The sequence below is a fragment of the Chionomys nivalis genome, chromosome 7 (genome assembly GCF_950005125.1).
Source record: "Chionomys nivalis chromosome 7, mChiNiv1.1, whole genome shotgun sequence".
NCBI classification, from domain to species: domain Eukaryota; kingdom Metazoa; phylum Chordata; class Mammalia; order Rodentia; family Cricetidae; genus Chionomys; species Chionomys nivalis.
Window position 1 is genome coordinate 98,374,990 of NC_080092.1, and position 23,417 is coordinate 98,398,406.

Below are 23,417 nucleotides of genomic sequence, written 5' to 3' on the forward strand. Positions count from 1 at the left end.
CACTCAAATCCCAGAGTCGGGCTGTCCACCATGGAGCTGTGAACCGTGTGCGGTCGCTAAGGACTTGCATGGTGGCGTGGTGGGTAAACACCTGTAATCCCAGCCTTTGGGAGGGAAAGTCAGGAGGATCACTGCAAGTTCAAGGCCAACCTTGGCTATATAGTGAGACTGTCTCAAAGTAAAACAACAGATCCATGTCTAAGGTTCAATGGGGGGAAAAGTGGCCTAGCACACACAAGGCCCTAGGTTCAATCCTTAGGACTGCATAAATCAAATACGGTGGCATATGCCTGTAACCAGCACTGGGGGATTAGAGGCAGGGGCATCAGAAGGAAGTTCAAGGTCATCCTCTGGCAAACAGAAGTTTGAGGCTAGCCTAGGCTACATGAGACCTGGTCTCACCAACAGCAGAACCACATTGGGTTTCCTGGGAGTGGAGCAACAAGGTAGCCTGCTGGTAGCTCTCCACAGACCACATGGGAACATGACAATGATTTCGATACTGGGCATCAAGTCAGTTTCCCTCACACTGTTGCGCCTTCCAGTGGGGGCTCCAGAGTGTGCAAAGCACTAACGTGGGCTGCATTTGACTCCTGGGACCAGCATTGCCTGCCATCCGAAGCTGTGGCAGTGCATAACATCAAACGTGAGTATGCACAGACCTCAGAGTGCGACACGTGGCCTGTGGAGCCACCGCTGTGCGGGTGGCTTATGGTAAAGCAGCCAGAGCCACTGTCTGGGAGAAACACAGTGCCTGCACCTGCCGGTCCTGAACAGAGCAGGCCATTTGACTCCTAGTCTACACTGGGAGCAGGGTGAGGGGAGATGTCAGTTGTAGGAGGCAGGGGATGTCCTGAGTGAGTTGCAGGTGAGGGAAGAGCTTTAGTGAGGTTCTCATCTGGTCCAAGTATGAATGTCAGTTGTGTGTGAGCTGTCCACCATAGCTTTCTGGGCCCCTCTTGCATAGTTACAGCCTGGAGATCAGTTCAGCTGAGATGGGGTTTGGTGTTGCTGGGAGGTCTGGACGTCAGTCCCCAGGGACACCAAGGACAGGTGCGCCTGAGAGCAGGTGGTTCTGGACTGTGTACTGGGCAGGTCTGAGTTAACTGGGAATTCTGTCTTCTTCTGAGACATTTGTGTGTGTGTGTGGGGGGGGGGAACGGATCTGGGAGATAGGAGGTGTGGCCATGGCAAGGACTACCTGTTAGCCAAGGAGATCACCCTGTTGGTGGCATCGGCCTCCTGCTGGCACTTGATTTTCTCAGCTGTTGCTTTCTCAAACGCTGAAGTCAGGTTGCTCAGGTTGGCATTGAGTTCCTGAAAAACCAAGTTGGGAGATGTTCCCAGCTCCCCCAACCTCAGGGCCTGACGGCCCAAACATCCCTGACAATCCCCCGGTATGCTCCGTGGTACCACTGTTGGTGGTTTCTCACGACTGCAGGCCGTGCCAGTGTGTTTTAAACAGAAACCTGACTGGCAGGTAGTGGGTGGCGCGGTGTCTAACAGGGACCACGGGCTCGAGGGCGCTCACCGCAATCTTGTTTTTGATCCGGGACAGCTTCTCCTGAGCCTCGGCCAGCTCGGCATTGGCCTCCTCCAGGGCCTGCCTCTTAGGGGCCACATCACAGTAGACCTCATAGAAGCGCACAATGTTGATGCACCAGGAGCACAGGCCGGCAGCGGCCGTTGACTTGGAGCGGATGAACTCGGGGTCGAAGGTGGGGTTGCCTTGGTAGGGCCTGGAAGGAAATCACGGGTGTCGAGCAGGGCTGCGACAGGACACAAGCCCTAGTCCCCGGTCCCCGTGGCAGTCTCTGCGTCTCAGGCTATGCTAGCCATGGTCAGCGCAGCAGCACTGGGAAACATCAACATTCCTTTTTTCTTTTAATCCTTGTGGTGTATGTAGGTGCTCTTGCGATATGGGCATTTTATGTATCTGCATGTGCGTACAGGTCAGAGGTCAACCTATACCTCAGAGGTGGCACCTCAGTCACCATCCTCCTCGTTTCTGAGACAGAGCCTCTAATTGCCCCGAGCTCCTCCAGCAGCCAGGCCGGCTGATCAGTGAGTCCGGGAATTACAAGCGCGCAGCACCACACATGGCTTTCTATTTAGGCTCTGGGATCAAACTCAGGTCTACATATTTGTACAGTGAGCGCCTTTCCCTGCGGAGTATCCACTCTAGCGCCCTCCCTTTGCTGAGTACTTTAATCGGTACAAAAAAGAAGAAAAAGCAGCATAAAAGTCTGGCACATGCCTTTAATCCCAGCACTCAGGTGGCAGAGGCAGGCAGATCTCTGTGAGTTCGAGACCAGCCTGGTCTACAAGAGCGAGTTCCAGGACAGGCTCCAAAGCCACAGAAGAACACTGACTCGAAAAACCAAAAGAAAAAAAAAAGTTTGGCCTCTCTCACTGGGGCAAAGTCTCAGCAGGTAAAATCACTTGCCGGGTGCAGCCCGACCCTGCCCCCGGCTCACTTGAAGGCCTTCAGACAGGCCTCAGGGATGTGCTCCTTGTCGAACTTCTTCAGGGAGTCTAGGAAGGTGTCCACCTTGCCCATCATGATCTTCGCAGCCTTCCAGCTCTTGTCCTTGGGGATCTTGCCCCCAGGTGCCGTCAGGATCATGACAGCAGCTGTGACATTGACCACAGCATCCGGTGGGGAGCCAAAGGACTTCAGCTCGGTCAGGTTGTTCTACGGAGACCAGCACACCAAGTGTCACCACGGACCCCACTTGGCCAACCCTGCTCCTTTTATTTCCTTTCCACTCCCTGTGTCACCTTGTTTAAAGTATCCAGGGCCTCCTGTGCAGCCAATAGGGCTGGCTCTGCCTTGGCCAGGTCTGTTTCACAGGCTTTCTGTTTCTCAGTGACATTCTAGAAGGTGGACAAACAGGGAAGTTCAGTGTAGGCTGTTCAAACATCCATCTATATATCTATATATCCATCTATCCATCCATCTATCCATCCATCCATCCACCCATCCACCCACCTGTCCACATGTCCATCCACCTGTCCACCCATCCATCCACCCACCCATCCATTCGTCCATCTGTCCATCCATCCATCCATCCACTTGTCCTTCAACCCACCCACACATCGATCCACCCACCCACCTGTCCACACGTCCTTCCACCTGTCCACCCATCCATCCACCCATCCATCCACCTACCCGTCCATCCATTCATCTGTCCTTCCACCCACCCACCCATCATCCATCCATCCATCCATCCATCCATCCACCCACCCATCCATCCACCCACACACCCACACACCTGCCTACCTATCTAACTGCCCACTTGGCCACATCCATTCACTCATCCAGCCAGCCTCTCACACACTCATCTGAGAAGGGTAGGCAGGGGGATAGGAGAAAGGTGAACTTTTCCTCCAAGCTACAGCCAAGCCCCAGTGGTTGAGTTCCTGCCAGCAGACACCACATATCTATTGTCTTTGCTGGATATTCCCATCACTGGTGTCTCTGTATGCTCACTCATAATACCCGCCTCCCCGGCCTGGTCTCCTTGGTCCCTGCCTCTTGCCCTCAGATGACACCAACCATGTGCAGAGAGACATGGATGCTCAGTGGGGATTGGGCCCCTCTATCAGCTCAACTTCCCTCTCCCTCGTCACTTTGAGGTCACATTGTGCGATCCTTCCAGAACAGGGTATCTCAGAACATGTCACCCGTCTCTCTCATTCACATGAGTGAGCAAGCATTCAACTTGTGGGAGCACCTCGTGGGCATGTGCCAGTGCTTGCTCACTTATGAGTGCCAGTGCTAATTCATTCGTGCCTGTGAGCGTTCACTCGTTCGTTCACTCGCTCGTGGGGGCCTGTGAGCGTTCACCCGCTCGTGGGGGCATGCCTTTGCTTTCTCAGTTGCAAAGGACCCTTAGACTTTTTGTAAGTTCAGAGGTCAGAGTGACTTGGTGTCTTTGCTCAGGAGCAGCAGCTGGGTGGCAGGAGTGGGGAGCAGTTGCCAGGCCCAGAGCGTGTTGCTGGGCCCCAGGGGAAGGACAAAGGACAGTCTTTCCTCCCCCTAAGGATCTTTCAGGGACATCCATGGGGGCATAACTAAGGAAAAGGGCTAACGGGGCAAAGGTCAGTGGTGGGAGGGGGTAACCCCTAGTTTTTTTTTCTAAAGCTCCCCATGTGGGGCATTTGTGGATGGAGGGCTAGGGAGTGGAAAGTGCTGGGACATTAATTACATGATGTCACCAAGAAACAGGGTCAACAAGGTCTTTGGCCTTGGAGCCTATGTCAAATGCTAGTTCAGGAGCCAAGGGAAGCTGTGGACCACCCTGAGCTTCAGTTTCCCCATCTCCCTCACAGACTTGTGGCTCTATAGGTTAAAAGTGGATCAGGGACCCAGTTCCTGGCCAGCCCAGCTTGGGTCTCCTCCCTGCCCAGCACTAGGCAGGAACTACTCAGGCCCTACCTGGCTGGTCTAGGGGAGAAGCTACGAGCACAGGGTATGAAAGGCTCCTGGCTGCCATTCCAGAGAGATTGGAAGGTAACTGTGGGGACTTAATTTATCCACTGTCCAGATACGGGCTTGAGGACACTTCCCTAAGCAACTGTTTCTACCTGACCACTGGCTGCAATGAGAGGGCCCAGAGCAGAAGCCAAAGTACAAGGGACCGGTAATCGGGTAGTGTCACCTTGACCCTCACACACTCACAGGACACAGCATTCCATTGAGATGCAGAGGAGAGCCAGGCCCAGTGACATGGGTCTGCACTCTCAGCTACTTGAGGCAGGTGCACTGTACGCTCAAGGCCGGCACAGGCAACTTAGTGAGAGCCTGCCTCAGAATACAGAATCAGAAGAGGGTTGGGGATATGACTCCATGGGTCAGCTCTGTTCGGTTAGCATGGGCTCAGCCTCCAGGTCCACCAAAACCAGAACCACACATAAAACAACGGTACAACAAAGGAGGTGAGGTGGTACCGTCGGGCAGAGCCAGCTGGACTGGGCAGCAGCAGCTTCTGGTGACGCTTGGCTGACTGTGGGCTTTCTCTTAGAACCCAGCCTGCACGAGGGTGGGGCTTCCTTTCCCAGGCGCCCTAGGTGGGGAGGTTTGTCCTTGTACAAATGTCTCAGCCTGAGCCCCATCTGTGGGTTGGCGTCTGACCCATCAGGGAGGCCCCGAGACCCACCTTGTTGATGACCTCGACTTTGATCTCCTCCTCGTCCGCGATGGCCTTCTCCTTGCTGACCTTCTCAGTCTCCACGCCAACCACCTGGATCAACTTGTCTGCATTCTCGTTCTTCTGTTTCAGCTCGGCCTCCTGAACTGCCAGCTTGGCCTTGAGGTCGTCCACCTGGGGAGGAAGGAGGCAGGAGAGGGCAGGAGCCTGCTGAGGACAGTACATGCTGCTGGCCACCTCGGATTCAGGAGAACAGCCTTGGTGGCTCCCGACTCCCAGTGACTCAGGAGTCTTTTGAATTATGTCAAAATTCAAATACACTGAGCACCAAGTGTATACATGAAGCCACATATCTAAGAACATTCCTAGTATGCTAGGAGTTAAGGTGACCAGATTTTAAAGATGTCAACTGAACTGGGTGCTGGGAGGTGAACAAGTATGTGAGCCAAGCACTTGGGAGGCAGAAGCAGGGGGATTGCCAAAAGTTTAAGGTTAGCCTGGTCTACATAGTGAGTTCCAGGCCAGAAAGGATTACAAAGTGTCCCCTTAATAAAAATTTCCAGTTGAGAAATTGTTGAAGGTCTTGAGGTGGGAGTGGGGTGGGGGTTTGTGGTCCAGCAAGTTTATGGAAGGGTGGGAAAGAAACAGAGACTGGGGACCAAAACCTCCAGAGAGCTGGTGGAAAGGCCCATCTCGGCCCAGCATCATAGGGAAGAGGAGGCTGGGCCCCCTGGGAATCATGGGCAGGAGGCTGTGGAGGTGCAGTAACTGAACGCCAGGCAGGAACCTTGAAAATCAACTCAGCATGAAAGAAAAATTTGCAGGAAGCCTGTGAACAGGCATCTAGTATGAGCAGCATGCAGAAACAGCTGCATTTTCATGGACTCAGGACCTTTGGGAGAGCAGGCAATGCTCTTAACTGCTGAGCCATCTCTTCAGCCCCCAAGAGCTGCATTTTCATGGCTGTCCTGAACTGAGATGCAGGCTTCCCTGGATGCAAGCACAATGCCTTCATGTGGTGGTTTAAAAGAAAATGTTCCCCAAAGGGAGTGGCACTATTAGGAGGTGTGGCCTTGTTGGGGAAGCGTGTGGCTGTGGGGGTGGGTTTTGAGGTCTCTTTTCTCAAGTTTCACTCAGTGTGACAGTCAGTCAACTTCCCGCTGCCTTCTGGTGAAGATGGCAGCTGGCTCCACATCTGCCTGCTCACCACCGTGCTCCGTCATGATGAGAACGGACTAAACTTTGAAAACTGGAAGCCACCACTTCAATTGTTTTCTTTGAGAAAAGAGTTGCAGTGGTCACGGTATCTCCTCACAACAATAAAAAACCCTAAGACACATCCATCACACGTGCGGGGTGCCCGCTTCAATGCGGATGCTATTGAAGCATTTCACATCCGCTGTTTCAGATTGGATCACACCCCTGTTCTCTGCTTCTCAGAGACTGGAGTCAGGCTCATCCCACAGCCTGGGATGTTCAGCCCCACCTATGACTATATCCCATGAGTGGCTGTCGCCGCCTCGGGAGCCCCGTTACAGTGAGAAGGCTCAACAGCATGCAGCCCGGGCATTTGACTCCTACCTGAGAAGCCGTGCTCTGCAGCTTCATGAGCCCATTCTCCAGCCGCTCAATTTTGGCAACCAGCTCCATCCTCTTCTTGGCCAGCAGGTTCTGGTAGAGTTTGATCTGCTCCAGGAAAGTCTTGGGTGTGGTGTAGTTGTAGCGCCTCTCTGTTGCCAGGTACACCTTGGACATCTCGTTGACGGTGGTATGCACGTAGGCCATGAAGAGACTGATGGAGGTCTTCACCTCAGGCTGCAAGCCAGGACAGATGAGATGGGCAGGGCTGGTCATCTGGGGGCCCAGACAACACACCCACTCCTCCTGGTGCCCCAACCTCACCCTGCAGGGCCTAGGAGAAGAGGGGCCACTGCAGGCTCCAGCATATACACTCAGACCCTGGATGAGATGTACCAAGGCCTGACCTGTCTCAAGTGTCGAGAGATACAAGAGAGGGGCTGAGGAGATGTTCATCAGTGAAGTGATTGCAAACATGAGGAGCTGAGTTCAACTGAGCCCCAGAACCCACATTAAAACCCAGTGTGGTGGCTCAAGTTTGTCACCCTAGGCCTGGTAAGACAGAGACAGGAACATCCATCATCCCAGGCCTGGGGAGATGGAAACAGGATCATCCCTGGGTCTTGCTGCCCAGCCAGACTCTAGATCAGTGTTCTCAACCTTTCTAAGTCTGTGGCCCTTTAATACAGTTCCTTGTGGTGGTGACCCCAACCAGAAAGATTACTTTTGTTGCTACTTCATATCTGTAATTTTGCTACTGTTATAAATATCTGATATCTCCAATGGTCTTAGGTAACCCCTGGGAAGGGGCCATTCAACCCTAAAGGAGTTGCGACCCACAGGTTGAGAACCGCTGCTCTAGATGATCAGCAAGCTCAAAGGTAGTGAGAGACCCTTTCTCAAAGGAAGTAGATCATGTTCCTGAGGATGGCACCCAAGGTAGTCCTCTGGTTTACACATGTGCACGTGTACACACGTATGTGTACATACATACACACATATACATATACATACATACACACACACGTCAAAATGGTTCAGTGGGTAAAGCTAACGGCTACCAAGCCTGAAAGACTGAATTCAGTCCTCTCGGGCTCACCCTCAAGTTTCCTCTGACCTCTATACCTTCTCTGTGGCATGTGTGTGCCACCCCCACACACGTGTGTTCAAACACATGCATACTCACATGCATACATATACACTCACATGCATGCACACATACATACATATATACTCACATGCATCCTCACATACATACATATACACTCACATGCATGCACACATACGCATGCACATGCACAAAGCTAACTAATTATTTTAAAGAAAAGGAGAGAAAAAAAGCTAAAGAGATGCTCCAGGAGAGCAATGCGCCCCTTGAGCTTGGTAAAATGTCAGGTGACTTTATCTAACAGCAGAGCCTATCATTAGTAACTTTGTAGCAAGTGATTTGTCTGGGATCAGTAGAGCCCATCATTAGTAACTTTGTAGCAAGTGATTTAGTGTCTGGGACCAGCAGAGTTTGTAGCAAATGATCTAGTGTCTGGGAGCAGCAGAGCCTATTGTTAGTAACTTTGTAACAAGTGATCTAGGGTCTGGGACCCAGCAGAGCCTATTGTTAGTAACTTTGTAACGAGTGATCTAGCGGCTGAGACCAGCAGAGCCTATCATTTTGACACACGTGTTCGCACATTCCCATGCACTCACACGTATAATGGAAAAGAGCAGAGATGAGATTTTTGGGTTTTGTTTTGTTTTTGTTATGTGAGACATGTAGCCCAGGCTAGGTTCAGAGTTGCTGCCTAGCTGAGGCTGGGCCTTACAACTCCTGAGCCTCCTGTCTCCATCTCACAAGAGAAAAGCTTTCCTATGCTGGTTGTATCAGCAAACATTGCCAGGCAATTCCTACACTGGATGCCTGAGCTTGGTGACTCCCTGGCATTTGTCATTCTTCTTGAGGATGAACCCTTGGAGCCTCTGCTTCACAACTGGTCCAGAGGCCTCTGTTTCCATCTTGGTTGATTTGAAAAGGTGCTCGCCTATGTTGCAGCTCTGCCAGCACCTAGGGTCATTTCTGCTTTGAAGGGACACCTGTGTCAGGGACTGAAGCCAGCATCTGGGTGTGTGTTGCCTCACCTGGATGCCCTCTGTCTCTTGCAGGAAGCGAGCACTCACGGACACCAGGGCGTCTTCTGGCCACTCGTGGAACCAGTTGATGGCTGTGCAGTTGACCACGGCAGGGAACTTCCGGGCTCGCACACGCAGGATGGAGCCCACGGGGGAGAAACACAGAATCACCTGGATGTGGGACAAAGCAAACATCTGTGGGGGGTTGTCGTTGCTGAGGTTAGACGTGTCATTTTGGCAGATGGCCCCTCTGGAAGTGCGGTGCTCTCCAGGTCTCAGTGTCCACGGGTCGGGGGTCACTCCTGCAGAGCCCCAAGAGCGTGGCTGGGTACCTCAGTGAACCAGTTCAGTTTCACAGCTCTGTGTGGTGCTGTGAAGTACAAAGCAGCCCCACACCTTGCTGGATGAGGAAGGGATGGGAAATGGGTCCTGCTCTAGGCAGATGAGAACAGACAACTGGGAGGCGGTGATTTCTTCTGAATCCAGCTAGGCATGTAGCATGTCCTGCAGGCCCTGAAGGCTGACTTCCAAATGAGGCCCTGGCTTCCTGGGCTTTCCTGGAAGATGGAGGGGAGCTGTAGAGAAATGTCCCAGGCTTTCCTGATGGATGGGGACTTCTCACGGAGTCTCAGGCTCCCCTCTGATCACTCTGACCTTGTCTTTCAGGGGCACAGCAATGGGATGGAAGGGGCTAGGTAGATCTGTAAATATCTTGACTTCTTGCTGTCTCTAGAGATGATGCCTGGGCCTTAACAGGTAGTGAGAGCAGGCTGCAGCCATCAGGAACTCAAATCCCACCAGCAACGTCTGCTAACAGGACTGTGTGAGCCAGAGAGGGGCACAGGGGACACTGTCTTACTGTAGTGAGGAGCACATGACAACAGATACTCAGCATGGCAGTGGGGTTGGCTTTCTAGCTGAACTCTGAGGAGCAGTCAAACATTCTCAGGTGCCTTTGGTATTAGTGAGTTTAGCTAGCTTTACTCCAGGTAATGTTTGAGGTCAAGGGTTACTTTTTGCTCTAAAAATTTTAATTACTATTGTGCATATGTGTTACAGAATATTTGTCTAGCTATGTAAAAATATATTGCATTTGTTTATGTTGCAGAATATTAGTTTAATTATGTAAAGATGTGTTGCATTTGTTTAATTAAACAAATATAAAGCTTGCCTGCCTAAGGAACCTGATAGATCTAATAAAAAGCTGAATAGCCAATAGCAAGGGAGGGTATAGGCAGGACTTCCATGCAGGGAGAATAAGTAGGAGGAGAAATTTAAGCTTGGGGAAGAAAAAAGACACCAGGACAGAATAGATAAAAGAATATTTTCTCTAAATTTGCCTAATGAAAATGGACTTGATGTTATAATTCTTACTTGATAATTATTTTTATTGTATATAGACTCACTATGTTAAAGCTAAAACCTTTTGGGGATGGAGAGATGGCTCAGAGGTTAAGAGCACTGGCTGCTCTTCCAGAGGACCTGAGTTTGATTCCTAGAAATCACATGGTGGCTCACACCATCTATAGATCTATGCTCTCTTCAAAAATAAAGGTGCACAGGCAGACAGGAAACTCATATACACAAAATAAATAAATTTTTCAAAAAAGCTAACATCTTTTTATTTAAGGGGAAATGTTGCTGAATATTTGTTTAACTATGCAAAGACGTGTTGCATTTGTTTAAGACATGTTGCATTTGTTTATGCAAAAACATGTTTGCATTTAACTATGCAAAGATGTGTTGCATTTGTTTAACTATGTAAAGATGTGTTACATTAGTTTAACTATGCAAAGATGTGTTGCTATTTTATCTTGCCTGTCTAAGGCACCCAGTTAGTCTCATAAAAAGCTGAATGGTCAATAGCAAGGGGGGGAGGTATAGGTGACTTCCAGGCAAGGAGATAAGTAGAAGGAATTTAGGCTCTGGGGAAGAGAAAAAAAGAGACACCAGGGACATGCCAGGGGTTGGCCAACCAGCCACAGAGGAAGCAAGAAAGCAGAACATACAGAATGAAAGAAAGTAAGTTCTGATGAATAGAAGCAGGTTAAATTAAGTTAAAAGAGCTAATGGGACAAGTCTCAGCTAAGGCCAAGCATTCATACTTATGATAAACCTCTATGTGTTTATCTGGGAGCTGGCTGGCGGGGCAAAGAAAACGCTTGACTACACATAAGTTTATATATGACGTGCGTGGATATCAGGGGGACAGCTTCGTTCATCAGATCCTCACCTTCCGCCTTCTTGTTGGTTCTAAGAATTGAACTCAGGTCACTAGGTTCATGTGGCAAGTGATTTTACCCACCCTAGCCATCTTCCCAACCCTCAAGGTGTGCCCTTTAATTTTTTTAAAAAATTATTATTTATGGGAGAGGGGGAGAGGGAAAAAGAGAGAGAGAGACAGACAGACAGATAGAGAGAACAAGTGCCTGCAGAGGCCAGAAGGAAGGAAGATCTGGATGCCCTGGAGCTGGAGTTGCAGACAGTTGTGAGCCATCATGTAGATTCTGGGAATTGAACTCAGATCTTCTGGAAGAACAGCCAGGGCTCTTAATTGCTGAGCTGGCTCTTCAGCCCCTCAAGGCATTCAGTCTATTTACAGACTGTCTGTGTTTATACAAGGTGCCCTCTAGCCCCCAGGAACCTCTGGCTGCCATAAAAAAATGAACTTGGGGGCTGGAGAGACGGCTCAGAGGTTAAGAGCATTGCCTGCTCTCCCAAAGGTCCTGAGTTCAATTCCCAGCAACAACATGGTGGCTCACAACCATCGAAAATGGGGTCTGGTGCCCTCTTCTGGCCTGTAGGCATACACACAGACAGAATATTGTCTACATAATGATTAAAAAAAAAATGAACTCGGCCCTAGCTCCGCAGCTGCTCCCCATTGCCACCACTCTTTCTCAGTTGGCTTTCACGTCCTGGGAAGAAAGAGCCCAAGTCTACAGAGAAAAACCCAGGTCTCAGGGGGAAAGAGGGCTGAGACCCCAGGCAACCGTCCAGGTGGAAGGAATCCTACCTTCAGCTGCCTGCGCACTTTCTCAATGAAGAATTTCCAGCAGGCCTCTCGGGTGTCGGTCATGCCGAGGGACTTCACCTGCGGCCGCATGGAGGAGATGATGTTTTCCAGGTCATCTTCCCCAAACAGCCCCGGGATCTCCCCGGAGGCCAGCAGGTCATTGATCAGGACCAGGAACTGTTCCTCGGCCACTTGGGAGTCCGTCATCAGGAACACAGAGGGCACATTCTTCACGGCGGCCTTGATGTACTGGGTGGCCAGGTCAAGCTGGATCGAACAAGACAGTGGAGTGAACACCTCACTCATGCTCGCTCAGCAAAGGCACAGGCGGGGCCAACTTTCCAGGCACCCACAGGAGCCTGAGATCTCAAGGGGACACTGCCATGCTCTGGGCAGCTATCAGCCCAGCTTCCTGGTGATGGCTGAGTGGAAGGTTACTAATCCTTAACTAGGCAGGCCCCAATAAAACTAATTCACACCCAGATCTAATGCTGGGAAGAGCGGCCAGTCCCCAGCGTGGCCTGACTACAGCAATCTCCTTCCATAGCCCCAGGAGGGTTTGGAGAAATAACCAGTCTCTCCAGGGCTCTCCTCGGGGACTCCAGCCCTGCCGCACAGTACCAAGCTTCAGCCGCTCTCCATGTCCTCCCCGTGCTTTCAAAACCAGCACCACCTGGCTGGCTCTTAACACTACCAAGTCTGGCTGCCAGTGTGAGACACAGCTGTGGCCCCTCTGAACCATGGCATCTGTGTGCTGAGCCTAAGAAATCACTGCAAAGACGTCACCTCAGTGACTCTGGGCTCTTCTTAATCACGGCTGCTTCTTCAGCCTCGGCTGAGCAGCAGTGACCACCCCGGCAAAGGTTTCCCTTCAGGACGACATCAACCACACAGTGAAGGTTTCGCCTCAGTAGTCCTGGGCTCTTGTTAATCATAGTTGATTCTTCACCACAGGCTGAGAGGCCCTTAGTTCAAACTATCACACAAAGGGCCCTGGTAAAGTCTTTAAGGGACTCTCAAACTTCCCTCTGAAATGTCCCAAGCCAGGCCTCCATTGCCTGCACTGCTCTCAGGATGCTCATCTTCCAAGACCCCGCAGAACTGCTCAAGGAGCTCTCAACACTCAACGGTGTCTCCAGCCCCAAGTTCAAATCCACCATAACCCCCTCCCCACCACACAGGCCTGTCGCAGCAATACCTACAGCCTGGAACTAATTTGTCTTAGTTTTCTATGGCTGGGATAAGACATCATGACCAAAAGCAACATGGCACACACTGTTAATTCCAGCACTAAGGAGCTGGAGGCAGGTAAATCTCCGAGAGTTCAAGGTCAGCCTGGGCTACATGGGAAAGATCTTTCCCAAAAAAAAGCAGTTTTGGTAAGAAAGAGTTTGTCGTCCCTTGCAGCTCTCAGCTCGTACTGCATCACCAAAGGAAGCTAGGGCCAGGAGCTGTAGCCCCAGGCATGGAGGAATGCTGCTTACCAGCTTGCTCCTTGTGGCTTGCTCCACCTGCCTGCCTGCCACCTTAGTCAGGGTTTCTGTCGCTGTGAAGAGATACAACCGACTGTGGAAATTCTTGCAAAGGAAAAACTTTTAATTGGGCTGGCTTACAGTGTCGGAAGTTTAGTCCATTATCATCATGGTGCAACATGGTAGCAGGCAGGTGGGCAGGCAGGCAGATGTGGTGCTGGAGAAGCAGGAAAGTGTCCTCCATCTTGCAGGCAACAGAAGTGAACTGTGACCTGGGAGTAGCTTGAACACAGAACTCAAAGCCCGCCCCTACAATGACGTACTTCCTCAACAAAGTCACGCCTCCTAGTAGGCACCACTCTCTTTGTGGGCTATTTTCTTTCAGACAACCACACTTGCTTTTCTTTCTTTCAACAGGGTCTCACTACGTAGCCCTGGCTGACCTAGAACTCACTATGGAGAACAAACTGGCCTCAAACTCAGAGATCGGCCTGCCTCTGCCTCCTAAGTACTGGGATTAAAGGTGTGTGCCACCACCACTGCCCAGCTCAGCCTGCTTTCTTACAGCACTGAAAATCACCACCGTGTGGGTGGGGGCCTTCCTGAATCAATGGTCAATCAAGAACACACACCACAGGCAACCTGAGAGAGCCCTTTCTCACCCGAGGCTCTTGCTTCCAAAATTACGCAGCTGTGTCTAGTTGATAAACCTCACCAGCCCACCCTCCTCTCTTTCTTACTGTGCTGGGGATGGGACCAGGGACCTTGTGGTGTTGTATGCATCTGGTAGATGACACACCACTGAGCTTCAGCCAGGGGTTTTTTGTTTGTTTGTTTGTTTGTCTGCGTTTTTTTTTTCTTTTGCGATTGGGTCTCCCTGTAGCTTGGAACTCCCAGGCCTTCTTTCTCTAGCCTTCTGGTACCAGGGTTAGAGGTAGGAGCCACCACACCTGGCCTAATTTCCTTAGTAAAGCCTACCAATTCTCTAAAGGCTCTGTAATTCTCTGAAAGGTTTCACAGAAGTTCATAAAAGCCCCCCCACCAAGTGGCTTAGTTCACCCATTGCATAGGAGCCAAAGTCTCCCAGTTTAAGAAAACATCACCAAGGCTCCCCCTTTGGGGTTGATTTGTGGTCAAAAGCAAGTCTCAAACTCCATATTTTAGGCAAGCTAATTTTTTTTTGAAAGTGAGGGGGGAAAAAAACCCTCTGAATTTGGAAAAGCCAAGGCTGCAAGGGTTTCTCCACAGCAGTGACCTGGGAATAGCCTGGGGGGGGGGGTGCTGCTGTGACAGCCAGGGAGGTCAGAGCTGGGACACTGCTCTTATCTCTCTGTGCCTCCAGCACTGTGGCTCAGTGAATCCACGGTCACCCCAGGAAGCAGGAAGGACACAGCTCACGGAAGCTGCTGGCAGGGCTGCCTCCACAGCCCCTGGTTGGACTGCCGAGGCGAGTTCAAGTGAGGGCTATGGATCTGGGCAAGCGGACAAAGCAAGGACCCTGCTAACTGAGTGCTAAGGTCAAGATGATAGCTTCTGGAAAAACTGTTGGGCCATGGAAGCCTGGAGATACCGCTAGTCAGTTCCCTTGTGTGAGGAACTCTCTCATCTACATCCTTTTGGGCACACTGTCTCCCAGGGCCCTGGAGAACTGCTGTCTGCCAAACTACACGGTACCCCTGCAGCTTTGGCCTTGAAGCCAAGGACACTGACCCGAAGCGCCCCCCCCCCCATCTCTGCTCTTTGTCCAGTGTCTTGTTCTGGGCCACCATCATGACACTCAGCTCTGAGTCCACCTCCCTCTCATTCCCTGCGGCCCTTACAAACCCTAGAGGGGCCATGTTCACCGGCCATCTCCTGTGTGCCTGCCACATCTTCCCCACGGGCCATACTCTGCGCCTGTCTACTGTGACTCCCCTCTGTTCTAAGATGTGTCAGGCTTGTCCCTCCCTGGCTTGTACAGCCTCCTGGGACAAAGACCAGTGGTTTCTATGTGAAGGGCTTCCAAGCACACTCCTAAATCTCCTCCATCTTTAGCCTCTGGCAGGTGCCTGCCACTTCCAGGACTCACTTTAAAGGACTGTTGTAAAGCATCATGAATGCATGTGTGCCAGCTTACAGCCACTCAACCCCCCTACCCCACTCACACCTGCTCACACCAGTTCATGCCCACTCACACCCGCTCATGCTTGCTCACGTCAACTCACGCCAGCTCACGCCCACTCACACCAACTCACACCAGCTCATGCCCGCTCACCCCAGTTCACACCCACTCATTCCCACTCATACCAGCTCAGGCCTGCTCACACCAGCACTGTGATGCTGCTATAAGACAGCTTAAGAGCTCGGGAGACCACTCCCCTCTTACGATGTGGGGCCCCTTACCCAGCTTTTCCTTCACTCTTCCAACTGGGTCTAGAGAGGGAGGAAGCTAGCTTATCACGGGTGCGGGGTAACTAATTTCCAGACCATAATTACAGTGCTGCGGTGGCTGGTGACCACGAGTTAAATACTGGACACCCACTGTCGGCTCTAAAGCAAAGACTCGGTAATAAAGTCCCCACAGGGACAGAACATGAGTTGGCTGGTGGATGGAACAAAACCTTGGAAAACAGGTGGCTCCTGGGGATGGGTGGCGGGGAGGGGGCATCCAAGCAGCACTTGCGTTGCTGTGGTGATGTCATTAAGGACAAATGCTTGCATGCGGCCGCGATGCAGAAAAGCCTTGTGCCGGAGGCTCCGTCCCTTTATACTAGGATTCTAAGCTAGAGCTGGCTAGTCCTGTCAATGGAATCGACCAGAGAGTCCAGGAAATAGGGCCAGCAGTAGGAGGCTGGCCCAGAGGAGGTGGTTCCCGGCCTGCACTCCCTACCAGAGCCTCCTGTGCCCTTCAGATCTTCACCTGCACCCCAGATCCCAGGCACCGAGCTCTCCAAGCTCCAGACCCATGCAACCAGGCCAGGGGCTGTGGCATTTGGCATTTGCCGTGGCGAGGACTCCCCAGGGATTCCCTGGGCAGGTCTGGCATCTCCCAGGCCTCACACAGAGGCAGCCCCAGCACAAACACAGATACGACTATGTCGTTTACGCTGATCAATCTCAGGCTCCTTCCCCGGTACTCCGATAACTTGTTCTGGCTTAATAGTGTTTGACTGGCACACACACGCTCCCCGGGGACCAACTTTCGGGAAGGAGAAATCAATGGAAGGCCCAGCGGCACGCCTGGGGCACGGCAGGCCTACTTCACTAATGTGGACTCAGTCAATTCAGGCTGAGCTGTCCGCCGCATCGGGGTCTGGCATGCAGCGAGAAGCCGAGCGGTGGCTCTGAATGCTTTAGCCTGTAGAACTGGGAACAGCTGAGTACACCCAGTGACAAGGCGGGAATCTAACCTCTGCATTTCTGTGTGTCATCTCCACTCTGCCCTCCCACACCAAGGTGAAACACTGGGTAAACTGAGTCACACTTTTCCATCTTGTCACAGGGCCTTGTGCACCAGTCACCTGTGTCCTGGCCTTTTCTGACAGGATCAAGTCACGGGTGACATCTGGTGTGTCTCCTGGTTGGCCTCTCTTTGGGAAGGGGCATAGGGGGCCCTTGCCCTGCCTCCCCCTTGGAGCCCTCACCTTGAGGTCTGGGACCCCATAGCCTTTCTTGAGGGTGATCTGGAAGACGTCCAGGGCGCTGATGTAGGCAGCCAGGCGTGACAGGCTTTGCTTCCCACTGCCGCCCACGCCCACTAACAGGGCGTTTCCCCGAGGAGACTCCAGGATACGGTTGATCTTACAGATGTGTGCCACGGCATCCTCAAACAGCACCTGGAGAGGGAGGTCAAAGGGGTCACCCCTGTGTTACCCCTGTGGAGGGCAGGGCACAGGCTCTCGCCAAGGTCACATGACCCTCGTGGCTCAGAGGAAGTCACCTGCAGGGGCCAACCCCAGGAGAGCACAGGCTCTCGCTAATCCCTGGTAGGCGCTAATGGCTAATGCCCCTGTTGCACTGTGGTTTCAAAGGCGGCTTTGTTTGTAAATTACATTTAGGACAGACAACACAGCAGTTTTGGGCACCCACCACGGACCTCGGAAGGTCTCTGTGTGGATAAGGAATACCGCCGCACAGCGACCCAGGAGGGGGATCTATGTCCTGGGCCCTTGTCACCCCGGCCATCACTAGTGTACCCACCAGGTTCATGACTGCATTGACTTCGTTGTAACTGTCCAGGACATCCATGAGGAGTTTGTTCAGGTGAGCCACGTCTGTGACGGGGCAGTATTTGGGGTCACCGATCCCTTGGGCAAAGTGGCAGAAGATGTTGGGTCTGGCGAATAAGTATTCCTCCCCAAGATCCTGGGGCGAAGAGACAAGATGCTTTGCTCCTGCTCCATCAAGGACATACAGTTACCTGACAATGGTCTCCACGCCTACCGAGGGGGGCCCATGAGGCCTGTAGGAGGCCAGGCCATATCTCCAGTGATTCAAACCATGACTGTGTCGGCCTTTACAGACCACTGGATGCTCCGTCCCCGTGGGGTGGTCCGCGGAGAAGAATGGATGGTACAAAAACATACGGGACATACCGGGGATGACAAGGACTGAGGCAGCTGCGCACCATACAGGTGGAGGGCAGGAAGCCACTCTCCGAATGGCTAATTCATACTCTCCCTCCCCAACCCCCTTCCTCCCCCCCCCCACGTCTCTCCCTCCCTCCCTGCCTCCCTTCCTTCCTTCCTTCCTCCCTCCCTCCCTGCCTGCCTTTTTGCCTCCCTCCCTCCTTCCCTCCCTCCCTGCCTCCCTCCCACCTTATTAGAGTTTGTGAGCTGTCCTGTGGGTGCCAGAAATTGAACCCAGGTCCTCCGGGAGAACCGCTGAGCCATCTCTCCACCTCTGCCTTATTCTTACTGGATCTACTGCCACATGTTGGGGTCCTTACATGGGTCTCCCTGTCTCCAACAAAGGGTCTTCCCGGAGGATGCTGTGGGCATCCTTAGCCCTGGACACTGAACTGGATGTGGACATGTCATGGGAATCTGGCGGCTCCACTTACATCAAAGTATTTCTTGGTGGATGCGATGGTGACTCTGCGCAAGGTCTCCTGGTCTTTCTCATCAACCATCTTGTCCCCATACACCCGCTCAGCCTCATGCAGCCACAGGCGGACAAGGTCCAGTGGGCTTTTCAGAATCTCTGCTGTGGAGAATAAGATGCCCTGCCCCAGACACACAGTGCATGGTCAGCTCTGCCCACCTCTGGATGGAGATGCCCCGCCCCAGACACACGGCACATGGTCCACTCTGTCCCCACTCTGGATGGAGATGCCCTGCCCCAGACACACGGCACATGGTCAGCTCTGCCCACCTCTGGATGGGGATGCCCTGCCCTAGACACACAGTGCATGGTCCACTCTGTCCCCACCTCTGGATGGAGATGCCCTGCCCCAGACACACGGCACATGGCCAGCTCTGCCCTGACTCTGGACAGCCAGCAGCTCCACCTGTGCTGTGAGGGCAAGTCAAGCACCACCTTTGGAAGGAATGTGGGGGAAGTGGCTACGTCCCTAGGGAGTGATCCACTTAGCTACTTCATGGCTTCTGCTTGGGACCAGGAAGTCCACTCATTGTGGGGGTCATATACACACAGTTCAGAGGTGAAGAGTATGTCTGTGTCCTGGGAGGCCTGGGGAGTCTCCTCCCAGGGCAGGGTTAGGGGTCCATTTTCTAATGAGCGTCATAGAGAGAAAGGACAGGGAGGCGAATTGTGACTGGGTGTGTTCAAGCTGGAGGTGGTGCGGCCCTAGCTCAGGTTCTGCAGTGGGCAGTGTGGGTCCAGCCCGGAGAAGGGAGGGTACTGGCAAGCCTCGACAGGTTCGGCAGGTGTTTGCCAAGCCCCCAACCCGGGCTGTGGGACCATCATGATAGCAAGACAGTCCCTGTGTTTATGGGGCTTGTATCCCACTGGGAAGATTTGAGCAGAGAAGAGAACAGGGCACGCTACACCATGCTGTGAGTGCTGCACAGGACAGTGGGAGGGACATGGGTGTGCAGAGGCCTCTGCAAGGCTGTGACTTTTGAGCCGATGGTTGGAGTGGGAAGGGACCAGCACTATTTAGCCTTGAGCTTTAGATTTCCTGTCTGTCAGATGGAGGGCATGAGCTGAGGGGACAGCGGGTGCATAAATGGCTAAATCTAATGCCTGGTTCAGGCTGAGCAGTCACTAAATGAAGGACTACGACATCACCTTCATCATTACATCCTTCGTAATCTTCAGCCCGTCACCACCACCACCACCACATCCCTGCCATCACATGACCGATATCATCATCATCATCACCACCACCATCGCCACCACCATCATTGCCGCCATCTCCATCACCCACCATCCTTAGTGTCACCCTTGTCATCAGCCCACGCTCATTTCCCTTTCCCTTCTGAGCACCGCAGAGGAGGAGAGCCCCTATGGACCAGGGACGTGGCCACGGGCAACGTGACACACAGCTACAGAGCAGTACCTGGAAGATGTTGGAGAGGTCCCTGAGGTTGAAGATGTAATGAAACTTAATGGCCGTGGGAAGGAACGTCGCCGCAATTTTCTGGTGCAAGGCTGTTGCAGGAGAGAGGAACATCGATTCTTACCGACTCTTAATGGCCTCAGGAAGTGCAGGGCCTAAAGTTCCTAAAGCAAATGGACTGTGCAAGGGTGACGATTTAACCAAGAAATCCACGCAGCTCTCTGAGGAGGGCAGGCGCTCGCGGCCATTGTGAACTGCCCCTCCTCTCACCCCACCCCCCCAAGGCAATCGGATTTCACGTCTCTCTGAGCTGCAACATAGCACTGTTTAAAAAAAGATTGATTCCAAAGGATAGATAAAATATTTAAGGCCGGGGGGGGGGGGGTAATGGGAAGACCCGCCAGCCCATAAAGCGGTGGGTCTCACCGGATGGCTTACCCAGGGCCGCAGTCACCAGATGGTTGCTCAGTCTTTGGACCACCATGGGTGTCGAGCGGTAGGACAGATGCTGTGTCAGAATCGTGTTGTAGATGGTGATGAGGGCGTCCTGCCCAGGGAAGCTCACGGCGAACACACAGAAGTGGCGCTGCACAGACAAGCGCGGGCTTCTGTTAGGGAGCCGAGTTATGAGCTGGAGGCCATAGCTAACCCTCTGGGGAGAGCGGACCCTGTTGCCACTGTCTAATGTTTGGTGGGGGGCATAGTAAAGACGCATGGAGAAATCACAGAAGACACCCATTCTATGTGAAGCAGCCATGCACATCATCCTGAAAATATTCCCAGAGGCACAGCATGGAGCACACCAGGTCTGGGGGTGTCTCCCAGGTCCCTGTGCACAGATCTGGTCTGGGGGGATATCCCGGGTCCCTGTGACTCTGGATATTTGGAAAGGTCAGCCTGGGCACAGCTGCAGATGTAATACTTGATACCCTGCTAAAACTGGGCCCCAGACATCCCTACAATAACTTTTGGGTTTAAGTCTGTCTCCAGTGTCATATATATAAAAAGGTATCTATTTATAAAAAGGTATAAAAAGGTGTTATATAAAAAGGTATCTGTGGGCTGGAGAGACAGCTCAGAGGTTAAGAGCACTGAATGCTCTTCCAAAGATCCTGAGTTCAATTCCCAGCAACCATGTGGTGGCTCACAAACATCCATAATGAGATCTGGCGCCCTCTTCTGGCCTGCAGGCACACGTGCAAGCGGAACACTGTATACACAATAAATATATCTTTAAAAAGAAAAAAAGGTATTTGTAAATTATCTGAAATTCAGGTGCAGTTGTGCATCTGCGAGACCAAACCCGGGATCCTGCGCCCTGTGCTCTGTTAGTCAAGTGTTCCTCAGAGCTGCAACCCCAGCCTTTGGTGTTCCAAGACACTGCTGGCAATGGAGCCCACCAGGCCTTGAACTCATAATTCTTCCTTGTCCCAAGGGTTGGGATTACAGGTGTGCACCGCCACACCCGGCACATCTGGCAGCCTTCCGGGGTCTTGAGGAGGGCTGTCTGGCCTCTCGTCCTTTCTGCTCCCCTCAATTCCTGATACTCAAGGTTAGTGAGATCTGCAGAGCAGGGCAGCCCAGCGCTAACTCCCCAATCCGGGGCCAGAGCTGCCTCAGCCTTCAGCACTCGGCAGAAGGTGCTGGACCTCTGCCTACCTGGAGTCTGGGGTCGATGGTGAAGGAGCCGGACGTAGGGTTCATGCAAGCCACATACTGACAGTTGTGGACGTCCTTCAGAGTCAGTTTCTGCCTGTCGTACCTGGGGGGGGGGGAGTAGGAACAGTGCACCGCAGGCCCAGAGAAGCGCCCCCCAGCATCACTCTGTGCGTGCCTAAGGAAGACCACTAGGGGGCAGCGTCAGGTGAGAGAGCTGACTGCACGCTGTGCCTGAGGGGAGCTTGGGAATGGCCCTGAGCTCCAGTCCAGTTCTCAGGGGGAGGACTGGATGACCACTGGGCACCTTGCTACTCCTGCCTTCACTCGGCATCACCGCCAGGATGCAGGAGCCCGTGTGGCAAGCGTAACCATAAGGGCATTTGTTGGGTAGCAAGCCAAAATTGCTTCCTGCCCCACGAGTACCTTTGTGTGTGTGTGTGTGTGCGTGTGTGTGTGTGTGTATGCGCGTGTATGCACTGGCGCACATGTTTTGAGAAAGGGTCTTATTAGGTAGCCCAGGCTGTCTTTGGACTGGTGGCAATCCTCCTGTCTCAGCTTCCTGAAGGCTGGGATCAAAGGCATGTGCCACCACACACCAGCTCGTTATGGATCACTCAACTTGGTTTTTTATTGAGACAGGGTCTCGGGCATGCTCAGCTGGTCTCTAACTCCCCGAGTAGCCAAGGGTGACCCTGAACTTGTGATCCTCCTGCTCCTACCTCCCAGGTGCTGGGATTACAAGCGGACACCGCTAGGACACGCTTGGTTTATCCACTGCTGGAAACTGAACCCAGAGTCCCCTGCATGCTAGGCCAGCACCCTACCCTCCAAGCCATGCCCCCAGCCCTCACTATTAGGGGAGCTGAGCGCTTGCTCTGTGATGTCACTAATCTCTTTGTGTGTCTCCCACTCCCCCCCCACACCTGTTGTGGCTGTTACCCCTTGGTAGAGCCCGGAATTGCTCATATTCTCCAGATGGCTCCTCTGCCCCTCCATGAACTGAGCACACTGTCAGCGCCCCCCCTCCCCCCCCCGTCTGCTAACTATTATGTCGGCCTATGCTTTTGTTGAACGAGATTCCCACAAGTCCCATGTCAGTCACGGGAGCAGCTTTTCTAACCCCCAGCTTGGCTTTCCAAGGTTTTGTCTGGGAAGCACTTCTCTGCCCCACCTCCCTCAGAACCGGTGTCCCTGCCTTATCTGGATCAGGCACCAAAAGTGCCTTTTCCTGACATGACTGGAATAGGATCCCTTTGTCCCCGCCATTGCGGGCCACCTGGACCTCATCTGTACGGAGGTTCTGCCACACTGTGTGTGTATGTGGGGGTGGCAGAGGACAAGCTGCAGGAGATGGTTTTCTGCTTCCCCTGGGATCCGATTTGGGTTGGCCTTGAGGCAAGCTCTGGCGCGGCGTGCCATCCTGCTGGGGTGTTTTGAAAACCCAAATTGAGTCACTCCTCCCCTTCCTCATGCTTCTTCAGAGAAAACCTGAAGGTGAGCATGGGCTGAGCTGCATCTGGAGATTAACCAGCAGGAGAGCCTCTCTGGCCAGAGAGCACAGGGGTCTTGCAAGTCTTCCCAGTGTTTGGTGGAGAGCTCTACCGAGGTCCATGTGGGGGTTAGGCTGCCACTGAGTCTCCAGAGGCCTCACAGGGGAGCCCCCAGAGGGAGGGGAGCACCCCACCACTTCACTGCTGCCTTCTCCTTCACTAACTCAACAGCGGTTGCCCTGAGGGCCACTGTGTGGACACCACCTGGGCTTTGCTATCACCCTCTCGGTAGGTGGCTATGCCCACAGCTCAGGGACTCTGAGATCTTCTTTCCTGGGCCCCATGGGTCAGTGCTGCCCATGGGGAAAGGTGGGCTGTGGGGTGAGTGTTAGGACTGTAACCTCGAACAGGCAGCCTGGCCGT

At 52.8% G+C, this 23,417-nt stretch overlaps 2 protein-coding genes across 3 annotated transcripts in view; one reads left to right on the forward strand and one right to left on the reverse strand.

The window, feature by feature from the left end:
• Pgs1 (phosphatidylglycerophosphate synthase 1) overlaps positions 1 to 10,420 on the forward strand; it is a 70,569-nt gene extending 60,149 nt beyond the window's left edge. Inside the window, exon 10 of the mRNA XM_057774061.1 lies at positions 8,893 to 10,420. The gene's annotated coding sequence lies outside the window, so the exon portion shown is untranslated. The remainder of the gene's footprint in view (positions 1 to 8,892) is intronic.
• Dnah17 (dynein axonemal heavy chain 17) overlaps positions 1 to 23,417 on the reverse strand; it is a 105,487-nt gene that overhangs the window by 24,070 nt on the left and 58,000 nt on the right. For both annotated transcript variants that reach the window (XM_057774058.1, XM_057774059.1), the window contains exons 48-61: positions 21,505 to 21,607; positions 20,284 to 20,431; positions 19,846 to 19,937; positions 18,385 to 18,546; positions 17,523 to 17,687; positions 16,967 to 17,158; positions 11,872 to 12,138; positions 8,865 to 9,026; positions 6,735 to 6,968; positions 5,163 to 5,327; positions 2,782 to 2,877; positions 2,478 to 2,695; positions 1,532 to 1,739; positions 1,202 to 1,317 (exon numbers count right to left, since the gene is read on the reverse strand). In XM_057774058.1, coding sequence (XP_057630041.1) covers positions 1,202 to 1,317; positions 1,532 to 1,739; positions 2,478 to 2,695; positions 2,782 to 2,877; positions 5,163 to 5,327; positions 6,735 to 6,968; positions 8,865 to 9,026; positions 11,872 to 12,138; positions 16,967 to 17,158; positions 17,523 to 17,687; positions 18,385 to 18,546; positions 19,846 to 19,937; positions 20,284 to 20,431; positions 21,505 to 21,607 — 2,328 coding nt within the window. The remainder of the gene's footprint in view (positions 1 to 1,201; positions 1,318 to 1,531; positions 1,740 to 2,477; positions 2,696 to 2,781; positions 2,878 to 5,162; positions 5,328 to 6,734; positions 6,969 to 8,864; positions 9,027 to 11,871; positions 12,139 to 16,966; positions 17,159 to 17,522; positions 17,688 to 18,384; positions 18,547 to 19,845; positions 19,938 to 20,283; positions 20,432 to 21,504; positions 21,608 to 23,417) is intronic.